Raw genomic sequence first — 21,376 nt, forward strand, 5'->3', positions numbered from 1 at the left:
CTCAGGCGAAGGGGGTCTGCCCACGACGGCCATGGCGCCCAACCCATAGCCTGGAATGCGGCCGGTTGACTGCAGACCCAGACCTAGAGGCTGGACCAGGTGACGCAGAGGCAAAAGCAAAGGTGGCTGTAGGCGCCCTAGAATATTCAGACGGTAATTGGCATTTTGAGGCGCCATAAGGCCAAAAGCGTCATTGGCTCTCGTGAGCTTAACCCTCAAATCAACATTATTGAGCAATAATCTATCACAGAAAAAGATGTTGTAAAGTGTGAAGTGTCTTTGGGGGGGGGGGGGGGGGGGGGGGGGGGGGGGGGAATCTTGAGAGTTTGTGACTTGGACTTTGATTCTAAGTCTCGTACTTTGCAAAATATATACGCAAATAAATTTAAATAAAGTTAAGCCGCACACACAAACGCCACCTTGGAGAAATGACTACTATATCATTGTAAAATTCCCTAAAGGAAAGAAAAAAAACCTTAATGATCTTATGAATATCTTTCAAACTTTCTAAATCCCAGAAAGTCGAGAAATCAGATCCAAGTGTGACATCAGCTGACACTTTTTACAGGAGACTCCATCTGAACTCTGTGGAGCCTGATCTCAAGGTTTTTAAGTCTGATCCTGAAACCAGAAGAGGATCTTTCTGTCTCTTCAGATTCATTGTGATCCAATGATTTCGGTTCTGCATGATACTGCTGATGTTTGCACAGAGCAGATAATGAAGTGAATGTTTTTGCACATTGGTAACAATGAAACTGTTTATTTACAGCGTGGGATTGTTTATGCACTTCAAGATGATCCGCAGTGGTGAAGGATGACCCACACTGGTCACAGACTTGCTTTTTGACGTCACTGTGACAGAGTTCATGTTGTCTTAATTCACTTGGTGTGGTGAAGCCTCTCCCACATTCTTTGCAGTAGTTCATTTTGTCTCCAGTGTGTCTGCGTTGATGTCGTTTTAGGCTCGCTTGCTGATTGAACGTCTTCTCACCACCACAGTGACGACAGGGCTGAGAAGTGGATCCATCTGTGTCGCTCTGCTTCTAAACAAAGACATAAAAGACAGTGAAGGTCAGGCAATTCCTTCAACATTTTTATCTTGAACACCGCCTGAAATAAAGAGCATCTGTGCCAGCATCCAATTACATTTTACTATTTACATTATAACACTCAACTTACTGGCTTACAATAACTCTTAATTTGTAGGTAATCTAATTATTGGGAAGATTGGTGATTAAACTCCTGGATGCTCTACTCTGCATGCCACAAGATACAAACCCCAAGCTGCTCTCCGATGCATCTATTGGAGTGTAAATGTTAGATTGATAGGAAGGGGAGGAGCTTTTAAAACTTTACATTTTTCCAACATCAGGAAAGTTTCAGGAGAATTGTGTCAGATTTGACTGAATATTCTGTACATGAAGTTTTCATGTCTCATTTAGTTTTGAAATTAAACTTCATTCACATAATACTTCAAACTAACTACAACTGTAAAAAGAAAAATACATACCTCACAGTAACTGCACTTGTAGAGTTTCTCTCTGCTGTGAATCTTTTGGTGTGATTTGAGGTAACGTGGAGATTTAAAAGTCTTCTCACACAGTTCGCATTTATAAGGTCTCTTCCCAGTGTGGGTAAACATGTGCCGATGTAAGTTTTTGTATGTCACAAAAATTTTGCCACACTGATCACAGAAGCAAAAATCCTTTTTGGTGTGAATGCGTCGGTGAATATTACGGCTGAGTGGCCATCGGAAGGTTTTTCCACAAATGTCGCAGCTGTACGCTTTAACTGCACTGTGGATGAGTTGGTGTCTTTTTAAGCTTCCTGGCTGGGTGAAAGACTTTCCACACAACTCACAGCTGTACGCTTTAACTCCACTGTGGATGAGTTGGTGTCTTTTTAAGCTTTGAGAAAACATAAAAGACTTTCCACAAAACTCACAGCTGTATGCTTTAACTCCACTGTGTATGAGTTGGTGTCTTTTTAAGCTTTCAGAAAACGTAAAAGACTTTCCACACAACTCACAGCTGTATGCTTTAACTCCACTGTGGATGAGTTGGTGTGTTTTTAAGTATGCACTCTGCGTAAAAGACTTTCCACACAACTCACAGCTGTATGCTTTAACTCCACTGTGGATGAGTTGGTGTCTTTTTAAGCTTTCAGGACGGTGAAAAGACTGTCCGCAGAAGTCACAGCTGTACGCTTTAATTCCACTGTGGATCAGTTGGTGTGATTTTAAGCTTCCAGCCCGGTTAAAAGACTTTCCACACAACTCACAGCTGTATGCTTTAATTCCACTGTGGATGAGTTGGTGTTTTTTTAAGTTTCCAACCTGGGTAAAAGACTTTCCACATTCATCACAACTATACGGCTTAACTCCACTGTGAACAAGTTGGTGTGATTTTAAGCTTCCAGCGCGGGTAAAAGACTTTCCACACAACTCACAGCTGTATGCTTTAACTCCACTGTGGATGAGTTGGTGTGTTTTTAAGCTTCCAGCCCGGTTAAAAGACTTTCCACACAACTCACAGCTGTATGCTTTAACTCCACTGTGAACAAGTTGGTGTGCTTTTAAGCTTCCAGCCCGGGTAAAATCCTTCCCACACTCATCACAGCTGTATGCTTTAACTCCACTGTGTATGAGTTGGTGTCTTTTTAAGCTGTCAAGACGGTGAAAAGACTGTCCGCAGAAGTCACAGCTGTACTCTTTAACTCCACGGTGGATGAGCTGGTGAGTTTTTAAGTTTCGAAAAAGGGAAAACGACTTCCCACACTCATCACAGCTGTATGCTTTAACTCCACTGTGTATGAGTTGGTGTCTTTTTAAGCTGTCAGGACGGTGAAAAGACTGTCCGCAGGAGTCACAGCTGTACGCTTTAACTCCACGGTGGATGAGCTGGTGAGTTTTTAAGTTTCGAGAAAGGGAAAACGACTTTCCACACTCATCACAGCTGTATTTTTTCTCTCTCTTTCTTCTGTGAGGTTTGTCAGCCTCCTTAGAGCGCTGACTTCTCGCTCCATGTTGGTCCTGCAGTGACAGAGATACAAACAGAGGCAGTGAGTGAAATGCAGTCGTGGAACAAACTCAACCTTCAAACTTCCTCCACTAACACTAGTTTTAAACCAAAGGTTGAAGTAGTTCCTTTTCAGTCAATACACTCGGTACAACACACGTGCTATGGGATATCATGCCCTCACGTGTCCTGGCTGAGGAAACCTTTATTCACGCCTTTAAGGAAGAGGATCTGTGATGACGTGTGCACAGCCCCACATGCAAACATATCCCCCTGCCATCACAGTCACCCCTCAGTTATTACACTCTTTGGGATCTTACAAAACTTCAAACGACTCGTCGACTATTAAATTAGTTGTTGACAATGATGTAATTTAAAACGATGTAATCGTGACTAGTCGACTAATCGTGGCAGCCCTACTTGTGACAAGTGCAATGACAATAAAGTTGAATTCTTTTCTATACTATTCTAACCACAATAAAGAGCAGAGCTACAGGTAAGCTAACTGAGAGTGACTGGGGTTCAAGCGTCAGGAACAGCGCTCATGACGGTTCTTTCCCTCGTGCACGAGCAAAACAAAGAGCTCTGGTGACTTGCGTCTTGCTCTTGCCATTGTAGTAGAGTTGTCTTGGCATTCCAGCAATAGGTTTATGCTAGACAAACCTATCAATAAGTTTCCTTGTGTGATTATAGATGGGCAGTCCACCGTTTTACCTCCCTCGTGGTTACTTCTTCCCTCCGTATGCTTTGTTTATACTGGGGGATGAGGAAGATGGCGTTGTGGTCAGACTTCCCAAAGGCCGGGTGTGAGACAGCTTTGTAGCCCTGCTTGTATGGCGTGTAGCAGTGATCCAAAATTCGATCCCCTCTCGTTGGACACGAGACATGCTGGTAAAAGTTTGGCATGACTTGTCTGAGGTTCGCTTTGTTAAAGTATCCTGCTACAATGAGGGCTGCGCCCGGGTCCTTGTTTTGAAGCGAGCTCAGCACATCATGTAATTCGGACAAAGCCATACCTGTGTCCGCTTGGGGTGGGATGTAGACCGCCGTGGCGATGACCGAGGTGAACTCACGGGGCAGATAGAAAGGGCAGCACTTAATGCTCAGGAACTCCAGATGTGGCGAGCAGCCGCTGGAGAGAGTAGAAATGCTCCTGGCATCACACCACTTTCTGTTTACCATGAAACACACTCCCCCACCTTTGGTTTTGTTTGACTCTGCCGTTCTGTCCGCGTGGAGCACAAACAATGAATCCGACGGAGTTACGGCCTGGTCCGGCACGGTGGGGGTCAGCCATGTCTCCGTGAAGCACAGAATGTTGCAGTCCCTCATGTCACGTTGGAAGGTGACCCTTGCTCTTAGGTCGTTGAGCTTGTTCTCCATGGATTGTACATTGGCCAGTAGGATACTGGGCAGTGGTGCGCGATGTGCCTGCTGTCTCAGTCTGTTCCTAATACCAGCGCGTTTCCCCCGGCGCTTCTTTGTTCTGCGCCTCGGATGAGCGGCCCGTCCTTTGTTGTTCTCCGTGCCGCGTAGAATCTCTGGCGGACAGGAAGGGTCGGGTTTAAAAGTGTCCAAGATTAGATGTGCAACCTTGGCATCGATGTTTATAAGTGATCCGCTGTCTTAAACTATAAGACTAGAGGATTTTGGGATGAAAACCAGAGCAAAAAATAGGTAAAAAACAAGAAAAGTAGATAGTCGGAGCGGAGTGGTCAGGAAGGCGTCTGGACGTGGCCGCGCCATCTTGTATAGTTCTATTTAAATCTGTGCCGAGTATAACCTGGAAGTCCCAAGGTCAAAATGGGAGACGCCCCGTAAGGTGGAGGAGAATGACCGAGCTAAGATCTTGTGGGACTTCCAGATACAGACGGGTAAAATGGTGGCAGCTAACCACAGTGGTGGTAAACAAACAATTCAATTTTATTTATATAGCGCCAAATCACAACAAAAGTCACCTCAAGGCGCTTTATGTTGTACAGTAGATACATAGAAAGCCCAACAATCATATGACCCCCCAGGGCTCTAGAGTGTGACCGATTTGGTCGCAAATGCGACCAAAGCTTTCAGTGGTGCGACTAAAAAAAATATTTGGTTGCACCAGTGCGACCAACTGTTTGGATAATAAAAAAATAATAATAATTTCTGCAACTCTCCGTGTGGTCAACAACAGACACACATTATGCCCCTATTGTGGACTAAACCAATCAGAGATAGTCAGGGGCGGGACCTCTCTGATTGGCCTTGGTCCAGTTGAAAGTGCAGTTGGAAGAGGGAGATGAGTAGCTTGAATAAAGTGATATCGATTCATTAAATCCTGAATTGACTTTTAAATAGAACTGTGTTTTGCCAGAAACGCCAGATTCTCAGATTAAAGCTCACAAAACTATTTCAACAACCACCAAACAGCAAATGAGAGCAGGTACACGGATTCCACACAAAGACGTAAACACAGAGCGGACCCGACGCATCAGAATCAGCTTTGTCTTTCTCGGCTTTCTCACCCGACGGCCCGTAGACGGACACGCTGTCGGAGCTCAGCGATTCTGATGCGTCGAGTCCGCTCTGTGTTTATGTCTTTTTGTGCTAGAATCTGAGCTGCAGGTTTTGTCTCTAAAGTCCTGTTATTGGCACATTAGTATATGTGAGGGGGCAAACTCCTCAAGATGGGTGGTGACCATGGTGGCCATTTAGAAGTCGGCCATCTTGGATACAACTTTAGTTTTTTCAATAGGAAGAGGGTCATGTGACACATCAAACTTATTGGTAATGTCTCAAGAAAAACAATGGTGTGCTTGGTTTCAATGTAACTTTATTCTTTCATGACTTATTTACAAGTTTCTCTTTGTTCACAGCCATTGACATGTTGAAGAGTTTAACACATGAGGAGCGGATCGAAATTGTGTTGATATCTGGTGAATGCAGTAACCAGGTCATTGGTTACTGCATTCACACACTGCAGATTTTGTTCAGTGATGAGGCAAACTTTTATGTGAATGGTGAAGTTAACAAACAAAACCACCGCTATTGGTCTGACTCTAACCCACATTGGATGGATCCCTCCAAGACTGTTGGAACAACAAAAGTGATGGTTTGGTGTGGTATATGGGGTACAACGATAGTGGGTCCATTCTTCATCAATGGAAACCTCAACGCCACTGGATATTTGAAATTGCTACATGATGATGTGTTTCCCTCTTTATGCTGTGACGGCCAGAGTACTGGGTTTAGCCCAAATGACTTGGTCTTTGGCCACAAAGTTCGGGGACCATTGACAATGCTGTGCGATAAGTGGTTGTCAGGTGAACCACCAGTGAACTTGATAGATTAGGTTAATGGTTTTCGGCACGGACTGTATGTGGCAGGTCAGTTGGCGAAACAGAACCTTGAAAAGGTTCAGGTCAAGATGAAATATTTTCATGACCGGCGTTCTGAAGAGCAGCAATTTAGTGCGGGTGACCAGGTTTTGGCTTTTCTTCCAATTGCAGGGTCACCATTCCAGGCACGGTTTGCTGGGCCTTACACCGTGGTACAGAAACTGTCTGAACAGAATTATCAGATTGCTACACCAGATCGCCGGAAAATAAATCAACTTTGCCAGGTTAATTTGTTGAAACCATATCATGTTCGTCCTTTATCCGTCAGTCTGTCAGGCTCTCTCTTTTCTCCTTCCGCATCAACATGTTGGAAAACAACATTGCAGTGCAACAACATTTCAATCATCATCAAGCTGGGCTTCCCCATGTTTGTTGGTTGAAAAAGCTGATAAATCACCACGTTGTTGCGCAGACTTTCGTAAAGTAAATGCAGTGACCAAACCCGATTCCTATCCCTTGCCTCATATTGACGACTGTATTGACCAAGTTGGTGCAGCAGAATATGTGAGCAAGTTTGATCTGTTGAAGGGATATTAGCAGGTGCCACTGACTCCCAGAGCTCAGGAAATATCTGCTTTCATCACGCCATCTGGTCTTTATTCATATACAGTCATGGGTTTTGGTTTACGCAGTGCTCCAGCTACATTTCAGCGACTCATGAATATGGTTGTTAATGGGCTGAAAGGCTGTGCTGTTTACATAGATGACGTGGTGGTATATAGTAGCACCTGGAGGATCATCTGGATCGTATTCGCACTCTGTTTGAACGACTAGTTTGGGGAAATCTGACTATCAACCTGGCAAAATGTGAATTTGCAAAAGCAACTATGACCTATCTTGGTAAGGTTGTGGGCCAAGGTTATGTGAGGCCAGTTGATCCAAAGGTGTTGGCCATCAAAGAGTTCCCTGTTCCAGTTACCAAAAAAGAACTCATGAGATTTTTGGGTCTGGTCGGTTATTATCGCCGTTTTTGTCGAAACTTCCCAACAGTGGTTGCTCCTCTGACTGATTTGTTGAAGGCCAAAGTAAAGTTTATTTGGTCTGCAGCATGTCAGCAAGCTTTTTGGGATGTAAAAGCTTTACTGTGCTCTGAACCTGTGCTTTTAGCACCTCGTCTGGATCAGCCCTTCAAGCTGTATGTGGACGCAAGCCACATTGGTGCAGGTGCTGTTCTAGTCCAAGCTGACAAGCAAGGTACTGAACATCCAGTTAGTTTCTATTCCAAGAAGTTCAACTCCCATCAGCTGAATTATTCGGTTATTGAAAAGGAAGCTTTGGCATTAGTCTTGGCCTTGCAGCATTTTAGGGTATATTTAGATTCTGCTCGGCCAATTGAGGTATTTTCTGACCATAACCCTCTCACTTTCTTGAACTCATTGCAGAACCCAAATCAGAGGCTCATGCGGTGGGCTCTCTTTTTGCAGCCTTACAATTTGGATATCCAGCACATTAAGGGCAAAGATAATGTCTTGGCAGATGCTTTGTCCCGTGCCCCTTTGTAACCAGCAGCTTCACTCCTCATATGCTTTGAAGTATGTCCTCTCCAGTATCGTTTTCCTTCCTCTTAAATTGCTCCTAGGTACCAAGGTTGCTGAGGTTGGAGTTGAGCTGAAGATGACTTTTGAGCATACAAAAGGTGTTAAAAGTGAGGTTGCATGTGTGTGTATATATATGTTATGGATTTAATATATGCATGTTCTTCTAGTTGCAAATTCATAATGTAAATGTGTTTGCCAATTCAGGGTGAGACCCTGTTCTATGAGGGGGAAGTGTGACGGCCAGTGGGCTGGCCTTGTGTTTTGCTTTTTCTCTTACCTGTTTCTTGCAGGTAGGTGGAGCTGACCCAATTATTGATGCAGCACAACTGAGAGGCCAGTTCCAGTGTATATAAAGACACCTTGACTGAACCAGCAGGGCACTGGCTGGCTTTGGCTCTCTCTGTCTGGCACCCATCTTGTTCATTTGGAAGTTTCAGTTATGGCTGTTATGTCCTTTAAATTGTGTTTAAGTTGCTTTACCTTATTTTCATTAAATATGTCTTAAAGCCTTTAGAAACCTGTGTGTGGTCTCCCATTTGTTTGTCACTTCCTATGAGCCGGGTTGTGACAATGCACTGAAACTGGCACGTTCCCTGAGTTCTTCCAGGAAGATGATGCACCACCACATTATGGGTGCCAGGTGCGAGCATTCCTAGATGAACAGTTTGTGGATTGGTCGTCGTGGGCCAGTTGAATGGCCCCAAAGGTCTCCCGATCTGACCCCCTTAGACTTTTATTTTTGGGTTCATCTGAAGGCAATTGTCTATGGTGTGAAGATACGAGATGTGCGAGATACGAGAAACTACAAATACTGGATGCCTGTGCTGGCATTTCTCCTGCGGTGTTGCTATTAGTGTGTGAAGAGTGGGAGAAGAGGGTTGCATGCTTGTTTAAGTGAAAATACGTAGATTTGTTTGTTTTTTTGCACTAACAAAGTTGTGGAGTTGTAAAGTATTTTGTCTAAAGTCAATTATATCGTCAGTTATATCATTATTGCAAATTTTCAAATTATATCGTGACAAATATTTTTGGTCATGTTGCCCTGCTCTAAGCAGGACCAGCCAGTGGTCAGAGAAGTTAGAATTTGCTCACCAGGAGCCAATTCTGCACTGACAGACTGTTTTGCGACCAACCAACAACATTCAACAACATTAGTGACCTCCAGGAATACTCTTGTCTGTCACTGACTACATTAATAATCGTATAGATTATGTGACAGTGGTCAAAACCATGAAGTAGCAAGTCAACCAAAAACCATGGTTAACCGGGGAGGTTCGCCCTTTGCTGAGAGCTCGTAACAAAGCCTTTAAATCTGGGAATACTGCAGCTTACAGTCTAGCGAGGAAGAACCTGTCAAAAGGGATTAAAGAAGCAAAGAGGCTGAATGCCCAAAAAAAATGGACAGCCACGTTAGGTGTGGCAAGGACCCACGATGGCTGTGGCAGGGCTTCCAACACATTACGGACTACAAGCCCATTCCCCCGAAGATAAGGCGGAACGATAGAGTTTCGGCCTGTGGCCACCAATTGTGAGTAAATGCTTCGAGCGGCTGGTTTTGAAGCACATCATGGAATGTTTCCTAATAGACCTGGATCCCCTTCAGTAGAGTTTTAAAATGTGACGTCATTCGTCATTCCGGGGTAAAACCGCAAAGGATTCTGGGAACGCGTGGCAAGCGGTACTAGCGCACGCAGGCTTTCACATGAAAACAGTCACACAGCGATAAAAAGAAAAAAAATGGCATGAAGCTGTGGTATTATTAACTGCAATAGCCGGTCGCATGACGGCCACGGGAAGCCGACGGGTAAAGAGATCGCTTTTTATTGGATTATGTCGTGGAAGAGAAATTGTTCAAGCCATGTTTCCAAAGTAACAAAGAGCCGATGGATGGTCTGGATTGCAGCCATTCAAAGACCAAATGTAACGTCCCAGAACACTCCAAGCATTTCCACAAAGGTAAGTCTTCTGTTGTAGTTATTACGTAATTTATCATAACATAATTGTTGATGTAGGTTACAAATAAGTCTTATATTGATTTGAATTGAATTTGTTGCGCTATGCTGCTTTGTTCACTGTGGCTTTGCGGGCTAATGTTTGTTGTGTTTTGTAGGAAAACCAGCCTACAAAATGCTGGAATGCGATCCAGACTGGCGCCCTCTATCAACCTGGGTCAGACCGAGTTTAAAGCTGTTACCATAGCGAGATTTCATCGGTTAAGAGAGAGAGCGATATCAAAACAGCCAGTAAAAGTTCTGCATATATGTGCCCAAGTGTTGTATTGAAGCAATCAAGTGATGAATAACTGTTTTCCACTATGTTGTTTTGCAATGTTTTTTGGGAGTTTTTTGCATTGTTGATTTGCTTCTTTGCCGAAGCAGCTAATAAAGCACAATTGAATACAATTTTGCCTCTTTCTTGTAAGATTCTATAATAGAATGAAACAATAATGCCAGTTATAAATAAAGAGAATTGAACGAATTACGAAACACTCATTTTATTTCTATTTGATCTGAAAGTTGTGTAATACTACAACCTGAAACGACAAATAGATTGTGTTGGCCTGTACAGGAGATAAAAGAAAAAAAAACACATCTGTTAAATGGAATAGTCCAAATCACCAAAGTAAACTGGACCTGGGCTTGTTGCAGGGATCTGAAATTACTAAACATTTTGTGAGTGTATGCACTCACACTTAGGACCATATAATAATAAATATGTGCGTGATGAAAGATTTCCTTTTTTTCAAGTCTGTCTTTGTACGGACCTGCCGTGTTCTCCGTTTTTTTGTACATGACTGTTTTGGAGGCAAATAAAATGCAAGTAGGGATTAAAACCGCAGAATTAATGATTACCGGTGCTGGAAATACTAGCGCTTGATGCAGTGTTTAGATTTTGTTGCCACTCGTACCCAACATGCAATGCGCGAAAGTCATGTGGTCTGTCAATCTCTGTTTGCATACAGGACCAACCGATCTACAGAAGATGACCTCTCTCTACCACACTCCGTGTTATGCTGTCACACCTGGAGAGGAAGAACACCCCTCTGCCAGAGTCCTTTTCATCGACTTCAGCTCAGCTTTTAACACGATCATTCTGCAGCAGTTGGTGGAAAAGCTGATGCTATTAGGTGTGGACCCTGCAACCTGCAATTGGGTTTTCAGCTTCCTGACAAAGTGACAAGAGGCAGTCACACATCAAAGACCATCTTGGTGAGCACAGGCTTTCCTCTGGGGTGTCCTGAGCCCGTTGCTGTTCAGTCTGCTCACACATTACTGTAAGCCAGACTCAGTGCTAATCATATTGTGAAGTTCAAAGACAACTGTGGTTGGTCTCATTACTGAAAACAATTAGTCCACTTATAGAATGGATGTGGAGCAGCTTGAAGTGTGGCGTAGATCCCATAATCTCATAAACAATAAAGACAAAACAGAAGACCTGTCCTTCTTTATTAATACCACATCAGTTATCAAAAAAGCACAAACGCATCTCCACTCCCCCAGGAGGCCCAGAAAACCTCACCTCCCCATCCGTTCAACTATTAGCACGGCTTTACTGTGATGCCTCCTGTCTACACACACATATAGCATACAATATACTCCCCAGATGCACACAATACTCTGTGAAAGGACTGTTGCTACCTGTATGAGCGTGACTATTTAGACTTGAGTTTTTGTTTTCTTTTTTTTTATTTAGATGTTTTGTTATTTACCCTTTTAATTTATTACTGCCTTTTTACTCTTCTTTTTTTAAGCCATTTTCCTTTTTAATTTTATTGATTATTGCACTGTAGATTCTGGTGAGAAACTGTATTTCAGGTGATTGATTGATAGATATATATATAGATTTGTTGGTTTTTGTTTTTTGCCCTTTATCACAGTTCCTCTTCCCCACTGTTTTTCTTTCCCTCTTTCTTTCTCCCAGTCATATCTGTCCCGTGTGTAGCAAGTGAAAATAAAATAAACAATAAAAGCAAAGGTAAATCAAATAGACTAATACAGCAAGGCCGGGATGGTCCATTTGGTAAAGTAAATCCGTTGGGCATCTTTCTTTGTCTCCAGACAATAATTCTGATGGCAAAAGAAACAAATGGGACAGGCAAAAAAGGAAAAAAACGAGAGAAACTGTATTTCGTTTCAGCCTGGGTATCACCATACAAAATGTCAATAAGCCTCTTCTTGAAACTTCTCCAATCTTGACAAACAAGCATCAGCTGATGAAGTGCACACAGTTTCAATAAAAGCTGTCACTTACTGTTATTTATTCATCTTTCAGTCACTTTAATTTTTAAAACTGTAATTTTAAAACTGTATATACTGTATATTCTGTGTATTTATTATTTCACTCCTATTGCCTGTTATTATTGTCTTTATCTTCAACGTATGCTGCTCGGTTGTTTGTTAATTGCCCCTTGAGGATAAATAAAGTTTTCTGATTCTGATAAAAGTGATATGTTCTTCACCTTTTGTGTTGATGACATTTATTTCCACTGTAGCAGCTGAGCTGAGTCCAAACGGCTGAAAATGTTCACCTGGTGCTCTGTCAAACTCTTCTCCTCCTGCTGATCAGCTGGGACACAAAACAGTAACATCACAGTGAGACAAGAACGTGAGAGGGACGTGTCCCAGGATTGAATTTAAAGCCATCATATTTACAGTTTGGATTTGGCGGACGCCCTCTTTATATATAAAGTTGTATATAGTATTTGTATTTGTATTCTATTTTTATCTTATTATATATTTATTTTATTTTATTCTATTCTGTACAGTTGTGTACTGTATTTATTCTTATTGTATTTTTGTAATTTTTGCCTCATAACTTTTGCACTGTCCACTTCCTGCTGTGACAAAACAAATTTCCCACGTGTGGGACTAATAAAGGTTATCTTATCTTATCTTATCTTTACTTTTAGGAATAGTAACTGTGAAACTATGGCACTCATGACCATTGATCGATAGTCACGACATTACAACAAGTATTCATCAAGATACTTTTAAGAATATTCTTAACATGGACTCGGATTTTTAAAAAAATTATAAAAAAAAGAATTCTCTCCATCAATAAGAATTTACTGACTGCAACTTGAACGTTGACTCAAAATGACTTAAAATCATCCGGGAAAGATGCATTTGACAAATTATAGACAAAAAAAGCCTGATAAAGGACACATGTCTGTAATGTGTCTGTGAAATGGATGAATGTTATTGACTGAGCGGATAATGAACAAGTGTGTTCTAGCAGCTGCAGTTTCAGCTGCGTGTGCTAACACACACACCTTCCTGTTATCACTTCAAATAGAAACGAGGCTGTAGAGGTTTGGTGCAGGCAGAAAAACAGCTGCAGGGACAATGAAAAGACTTTTCTGCTCCAACTTCTCCCAGCATGCTGAGCTAATGATTAGCTGGTGTTTTTCTCCAAACACTCTCTCACTCTTCTCTCAACGTGTTCACAATAAACTGTGAACAGACACCGAGGAGAGCAGCAGAAGACCTCATTCAGGAGCTAAACTCAACATGAACTGAACTCACAGTAAAGTTAGCTCGGTGCTTACCTTTAGATGAGCCCACAAACCGAGAGAAACTCCGCGATGAAGCTGCAACTCTTTCCAAACACAGGAAACAGATCAGGGAGCAGAGACCCACGTGGCTCACGCTGATCTCAGCTACGATCCAGGAGACAAGGGTGGGCAGATCGATGCAGATATCGATCAGGACGTTGGTAGTGGTTTATGATCGATACTTTAGTTCGTTTCTCTCCTCTAAGTTCACTACTTTACTCCCGTTTCATGAAAAAGCAGCTCTCTCTGCTCGACTCCTCTCCTGCACACACTCTTTGCTCCGCCCCCTTCTTCCTGATTTGCTTTGATTCGTTACTGTGCGATCACGTGACTCAGATGCCCTGAGAAAACACATTTGGGCTGCAGACAGTGAGAAAGAGGAGCAGCATGTGCAGATATTGCACATCGGTAAATAAAAACAGTAATGCGTGTAGGAATACTGTGGCAACACCACCAGTTTATAAAGACACGAAGGAGAGCAGCAAAAGAAACTCAGTGAGGAGGAGGGAGATCCCTCAGACTGGCCACTTCATTAGCTACACCTCTTCCACTACTCATTGGTTTGCATGGTTTTGAGACATAGATTAGAATTAATCATTTAACTTGAACTATCTCCTAGACTTGTCAAGCCATGCTTCGTTTGCTTTGTTGTTAACGAATAACGTTGTAGGCTCACCATAAGCTCACTGAAGGCTGAAGGTTGTAATCTCCGTTATATTTCACAGATGATGCACTGTAACTCGAACATAGTGTAAGGTAAATGTCTGTGAGCACATTGATGTAGCATCACTTTAAAAAGATTTGGACACAAGACAGATACAAAGACATGACTGAGGAGGTAGGAGGTAAACAAACATAAGGACACTAATCACAGCACACAGAGACAGACTGGATGAGAAGGGGAAGAAACAAACAAACCAGAAAATAAGAATGATAAGAATCCTGTGCAGCGCTTTGTGACCGCCTGTCTATGAAAAGCGCTTAATAAATACACTTTACCTGCGTCTGGGTACCCGGGGTTCTTGAATAGTTTATGGACATGTGTATATTTGGTGTTGTTGTTGTGGTGGCAGATTTCTTTTCTCATACGTTAATCACATATTTAATCATATTACATTAGTTATAGTAATATCACTTTCTCACTTTACTATAGTAAGAGCACTCCTGTCACTAGTTTACATACATGTGGAAAGTTAACACAGTGAGGCCATTGTAATGGGCGACGTTAAACAGATAGTGGGACTCCTTCTGCTTATCAGGGATGTAAATCTTTAGGTGACGGCCAAGCAGAAAACAAGGTCATAATTCTCTCTGTGAGGGAGGAGGTATAGCCCCCCTGTGAGAGGGGCCAACATGTAAGAGTTTGTGGAATGTTCTTTGTCTGTGTGCCTGTATATAAGATGTAAGGGCGGTGGCCACAATTCAGAGATGGTGTTTCACTGGGATGCTCTCTCCACATTGCAATGTGTTTATTAAACCCACTTCAAATCAAGCTCACTGGGTGTGTCGCAGGTTATTGTTAAATTTTCCACGACACTGTCCCTTGTTTTTTCTTTGTTTTTCTTGTTTGTGGGTGTAGGTGTGTGCAGCTGGTCAAGCTTCATCGGGAGAGCTACTTAGGAGTGTGGTTGAGTTCTCTCCGATGCTGGATCGTTGCGTGAGACTTCCTGTCAGTTTCCCAGTTAGATGTCAGTTAGTGTGAGTTTGCCATAGTGTGAAGTATTTACGGCTGTGTTCTTCCTGCAGGAGTGTGGAGACGAGAGGGCAGCAAGCACGGGTGCATGGAAACTAGAAAACAGAGTTTCCGAGCACAGACATCATTAGACCATAAAACAATAAAACAAAATTAAGCAACATGGGAGAATATTCCAGTGTGTACAGCTGGATCTGGGACTGCTGCAATCTTCGATCGCGCCTCCGCGTCCACATCAGATGGGAGGTAAGCATGGGATGTGGCATTGCATTCGGGGGAGGGAGGGTGATAGTACGTATCAGTATCAGTGTACATGTTTCGTGCATGTGTCTGTGTGTATCCCGTGTTCAGCTCACAGAAAGTGTCACCACACCCGGTTGAGCGGAGGTCAACAGTCTCCAGTGGACCCAGGTGGCCTTGAAGGAGGGACAAAGAGTTCTGTCAACAATCCTGTTATCATGGAGAATTTTTGTTGTTCCAGTCAGCTTCGACCTTAGCCGACCTTAGATAGCCGCATGAGTGAAGATGGTGAATGTTTGGGTTGAGTGCGAACAACTGCATCCAATTTTTACAGTTGGTCTAAATTTTATCACTGGTCACCAATTCTCTCAATTCTCTTAATTCCTATTCTTCTTCTCAAAGATGTTATCTATGGCTCATGGCTGTGCAATATAGATATATTGCACAGCCATGAGCTTCTCCAAGACCTTATCCATATTTTGTTCAATAACAGAGTCTTACTCACAGCCCTGTCTGTCATGTCGGCCAGCCTTATGGGATTTTGAACAGCTGTAACCGCTTCTTGTTCTTCGATAAGCCAGGTCCGAGACAGCTCCAATCAGCCAGAACACTCTTATCGTGGTTCCAAATTGGTAGATGTCGTTCAATGTCCTCCATCGAGAGTGTAGCCAGACACACAACGCAACCGACCATCGAGTATCCGGTAGCAAACATTGTCTGCGGGACAATTGAGCTCTCTCAAACCCAGAAAGGTGTCAATTTTGTTACGGGACCAGTCGATCAAATCCATAATTCTTTAGGTTTTAGAGAACATGACTGAGAGACTCTTTGAAGGCTAGAGTTAGATGAGACTAGACAAAGACATAGAAGCAGCAGCAGGGAAGATAAGGAAGGGAGAGGGTGAAAGATGGGTCCACCTCCTCCGAGAGCCAAAGAAATCTTATTTTACTGTCCCTCCTTCCCCTCTGTTTTATTTCTCCCTTTCTGTATTGTTGTCTGTCCAACTTGTAATAACTTAAAATACAATTTGGATTTGAAAATGAAATAAAAGAAAGTTAAAAAATAAATAAACAATGATAATATAGATCAATCAAGTGGAACAATGTGGCATTGGCATATTTTCTCCACTTGAAAAAATACATCCGTTGGGCATCTTTCCTGGCCTTCAGACAAAAATTCTGATTGCTAAAGAACTGAACAGGACAGGCAAAAAATAAATAAACAAATAAAATAAAAAATAATGTAGTTAATTGTTATATTATAGCTGTTTGTGATGTTTGCAACTTTGTACTATAATAATTTATCCAATCCAGTTAATTCAGTGATTGTTTTTACTGTCTTGCAGCAACAGAGATTAATCAAATATTCTGACTCTGAAAGTTTGGGTCGACACTCTGAAATACAGGAAGTGAAATCATAGCTCAAACCTTTTATTTGTCACGTCAAACTGTTTTCTATGGTGGCCCTGAGAGGCCAAACGGACTGCAACTTCAGAAAACACTTGCAAAAAGAAAAACGCTGCAAAAAGAAAAGCGCTGCAAAAGCACACAAAGCACAACGGAAATGGGAAAAAAGACAACGGAAATGTTCCTGGGGAGACAATAACTCGACGGACCAGCTGCACGAACCAAAACATGCTAACCAGTGCGCTAGGACTGGGACACGCTTCAAAGAAGTGGAGGAGAGGTAAATGTGTTGTAATCTCATGATTCTAATAATACTACAGATATCTGGAATATACATTCAAAGGTAATTCTAACAAAGATAATGTTTAATGTAGCCTTAGAAATGAAGCTTTCTGTTGTCTTTTTTCCCATTTCCGTTGTGCTTTGTGTGCATTTGCAGCGCTTTTCTTTTTGCAGCATTTTTCTTTTTGCAAGTGTTTTCTGAAGTTGCAGTCCGTTTGGCCTCTCAGGGCCACCGTAGTTTTCATAAGGCAAACTTAACACACGGTTTGTCATGTTATGGCTGTGTGCAGGCAGGAAAAGGACCCAAACACTGACTCAACTGAGGCGGGACTGAAAGTCACAAAGCAGCTCTATTGCTGAACAGAGAAAACCATACAAAACCTAAACTGGGCAAAATCTAACAAAACATACACTGGGAGATGTAGGAACAGACACACAACATGAGAAAGGACGTAACGTCAACACCGAGAAACACAGGGCTTGAATACACTGGGGAATAACGAGGAGAATGAGACACAGAAGGGGAGCACAGCTGGGAGAAATCAGACATGATGAGACCCAAGGGAAGTGAAACTCAGTACATTCATGTAAGACACAGACCTTCAAAGTAAAACAGGAAACGTAACCCTGAGACACAGTGTTGACTAGGGGATACAACTGACAGGGGAGACGGAGCAACTGAGAAACACAGAGACCAAATATAAGGGAGGCACAGAGATCACTAAACACTGGAAATGATCACAAACAATGTTCCCTCTAATTTTTCATGTGTCTAAGTGTTGAAAGATTTTGAGTTTTGTGTTATGTTTATTTGTAGCTCCATTTAAAGGAAGAAGAGCAGGAAAAGGGAGTGAGACATGGTGTGCAGAAAAAATGTGCTGTGACAGCCAAAAAGCTACCTCCTGTTTCAACACATAAGCTAACGGTCTCTCCTTTTAAGGAGTTGTTATTGAGTTCTGTACATGCCACACCTATTGCTGTGAAAGCTTGTTTGAGTATAAATAAAGGATGTACTGAGAGCCCGCGCGATTCTCTCTGTGTCACATCTGTTGTGCACACAGGACAGATAGTGCTGGGGCATCGCCCATGTACATGTAAACATCTTTGAGTCTGTGTTTCTTGCCTCCTAAGAGTTTTCCCCTCACACTGAGCGAACACACAAACTCCCTGAGTGGACACTTGGACCACTGTGAGCGACAGCAGACGTGTGCACTGTGGTCACGCCAGCATCGAATCCATCCAAGTTACATGTTTATTAAAATAATCAAATTACAGCATTTACATTTATGTTAGACTACTTTTAATTAAATGCTTTAGCCCACTTACAATGAAACTTAAAAACAATCTTGTTCATGACCTGTGTAGGATGTTAACACTATTGGAAGTAAAAATAACTTGAACTTCAATTTTGAAAACACAACTTTCTTTTTAATTTAATTTTTCTTTATATAACTCTGACTTGTATTATGAGTATGAGTCTGTGGTCTGGGAGAGAGTCCTGTAACTCTCTGTCTGCAAACCACAGTAAATAATGACCAATGTTGGGCAATTGACTACACTACACACTAACTACACAAGATTTGCGCTAAATGTCGCAAATCCCTCATATCTCAAAACACGCTGTCACTCCTAAAACTTCCCTTTTCCTAAACAACTAAATGCCATGTTGCCATATCATTTTCTTGATTGGTTGACATGGTACATTTTTCGACCAATAGGAAAGGGTGGGGTTTTCGCTCACAGGCGGAGAGTGCTTTTCTGCTTGGCCGTCACCTAAGGATTTACATCCCTGATAAGCAGGAGTCTCACTACGAGTTTAACGTCTCCTATGAACTTACAATGGCATCACTGATTGTTTCAGGATGACCTGCCATCATCCAATCACACATCTGCTTACCTGTATCTTTTGCTCGTTTCTCCTCCTCTTCTTTTCTCTTTTTTCTAAACTGAGCACCTGATGGCTTTGAACTTTTCTTGTCCATCTTACATTGGTTTTAATTTTGCACTCCAGAATGAACACAAATCCACCAACTCGACGATCACCACAACATAACCTAACAGACCTACACCTTAGTTCACAGATTCACTTTGTCTAAGGTTTATTTCTGGGATTTCACACAACCCAGGATTCAAATCATGAATCCATAATGGCGGAAATGACATTAAAGTTTACTTTGACTTCAGCAGCGAGCAGGCGCACCGAGGGCTCTCGCGCTCTCGCGCTCACTTTTCGCATATAGAATTTTGAAAAACATCGGTGCAAATTATAAGTCTGTATCATAATGTCTGGTGTTTTCGTGTTTGTTGTTTTGTTTTTATTTTGCGAGTTGGTTATTAGATGCTGCTCCAGCCAGCCAGAGAATCCTCGCCGCTCCGCCCTTTCCTCCTTGTGCCGCAAGCAGCAGGCGCACCTCGCAAACGGAGGGCGCCCTTACTCCCAGCAAATAGGCAAAAGAAAACCGATCAGTGCCTATGCCATTCCCAATACGAGCATTATTTTTTTTTTTTTGCTGATGCCCGTGATGCCGCCCTCCACCACAATGCCGCCTGGGCAACCGCCCATGTCGCCTGTATCTAAAACCGCTACTGATGACAGGGTTGAGGACCGGATCCATCGGTTTCAGTCTGCTAAACACTAGGGGTGCAACGATACACAAAATTCACGGTTCGGTTCGATACTTTGGTGTCACGGTTCGATATTTTTTCGATACAAAAAAAATGTTCATGCCTTTTTAATTTGTCATTTATTAAAATTATAAATATATATTTTAACTCAAAAGTACAGTTTTTAAATTTAACCCTAACCCTTGTGCGTGTTTTTTTATTTTGACAGCGAATGCGCACCTGCGGACCACTTATGTGCAGCCCTGGTTATTTAGCTCGTCATATTGCAGACACAGAAATTATTTTGTCCATGAAACCATAAAGCTGCACTTTCTTTTTGCCTTATAGTCTGATTTGTCATAACTTCTCCGTTTTGTGGTAAGCTTTTCTTTGGCTGTCACTTCTTCACCCTGACCTGTCTTATTTGGCTCAGCAGAACTATAATATATCTGTGTCTGTGAAGGTTCTCAGTCATCCAGGTCATCGTAGTCAAATATATATCCTGCTGCTTTTACACACGCACTCACATAAGCTCAGCGATTCTCTGCGCGATCAACCTCTCACATGTTTAAGCTGCGGGAGATTTCACTTGTCATGTTTGCATAGTAAGCTAACGATTAATAAGACGATGTCAGAGGAATTGGTGCACAAATTATCATCACTCACAGATCAGTGCTGTTGCTCTCTATACACAGTTCGCACGATTGCAAAGTGAAAGCAAAAAAACAAGCGCAAATTCAAACACGATTTCAATATGTCACATATTGACAGTGGCTCACCGATGCCAATGACATAATTACCCAGCTACATTTCTGAAAGAATGCAAAAGCATTGACATATATTTTTCCTTGCGATATTGCAAGCCCTGTATCTGATTGAGGATTCACTCATCTTTGGAAAAGAGAGTTTATTACAGAGAAATGGCTCTTTCCAAAATAAAAGCTATACTATCCGCTTCTTCTGGGCTATATTCTCAGCAGCATAAGGAGAATCATGTGCTAACAGCTGTCTAAATGACTCGGCTAAAGTTAGTAGCATGCTTGCTTTTTTTTGTCTGCTTCCACTTGTCTTTGCACTAGGATGATGTCGGCGTAAATGTGCAGTCATATTCGTTGTGTTCCCACTAGTGCTTTCAGGTTAATCTGACCTTAACGCCACAACACGGCAAATCTCCGTTAACGAGCTACCGCCGATCGCCTCGTGCGTGGGGCTAGATGGCCAACACGTTAACGAGCTAACTGCGCTAACACACTAGCTCCCACCCATGTAATTGAGCATTGCGTGGCACATCCAACATACTGTTTTACTTTAGTCCATGACTCGCTTACCTTCAGGGTCATACGTCACATGAAAACCAAAATAATTCCAAACACCAGATCTGAATGAGGGTGGGGGAGGTCCATGTTGCAAGGAGAGCTTAACTTCTGTCTCGCTAGCTTGCCCTGCGCTCTTCCTTCTGAGATGCTGTCTGTGTTGAGCGCTCAGTGAATCTGCGCTCGACAGTGCAGCCTAGGCGGAGTAGTCGAACTCAGATTCACTGAGCGCTCAACACAGACAGCATCGTCAGAAGGAAAGTTGATAAAATAAATTACAAATTTTGTATTGTTCGATACATATGCGTACCGAACCGAAAGCACTGTATCGAACGGTTCAATATCGATACGA

General features: G+C 42.5%; 1 protein-coding gene across 1 annotated transcript; it reads right to left on the minus strand.

The window, feature by feature from the left end:
- Positions 1–308: 308 nt before the first annotated feature.
- LOC147321598 (uncharacterized) lies at positions 309–13,767 on the minus strand. Its single transcript, XM_086305671.1, has 4 exons — positions 13,481–13,767; positions 12,392–12,498; positions 1,511–3,031; positions 309–1,043 (listed from the first exon to the last, which is right to left on the minus strand). The coding sequence occupies exons 2-4, from the start codon at positions 12,407–12,409 to the stop codon at positions 549–551; spliced, it is 2,034 nt and encodes a 677-aa protein (XP_086161797.1). The 5' UTR covers positions 12,410–12,498; positions 13,481–13,767; the 3' UTR covers positions 309–548.
- Positions 13,768–21,376: the final 7,609 nt, after the last annotated feature.

Source organism: Aulonocara sp. 'chitande type north' Nkhata Bay, linkage group LG9 (assembly GCF_057382095.1).
Source record: "Aulonocara sp. 'chitande type north' Nkhata Bay isolate Kocher_YH1m ecotype deep benthic linkage group LG9, A_spYH_male_GT1.1, whole genome shotgun sequence".
NCBI classification, from domain to species: Eukaryota; Metazoa; Chordata; class Actinopteri; order Cichliformes; family Cichlidae; genus Aulonocara; species Aulonocara sp. 'chitande type north' Nkhata Bay.

Coding starts and splice junctions, on each gene's coding strand:
- LOC147321598 (XM_086305671.1), bottom strand. Junction 1,044..1,510: donor ACAAGTGCAGTTACTGTGAG/GTATGTATTTTT, acceptor GTCTTTGTTTAG/AAGCAGAGCGACACAGATGG.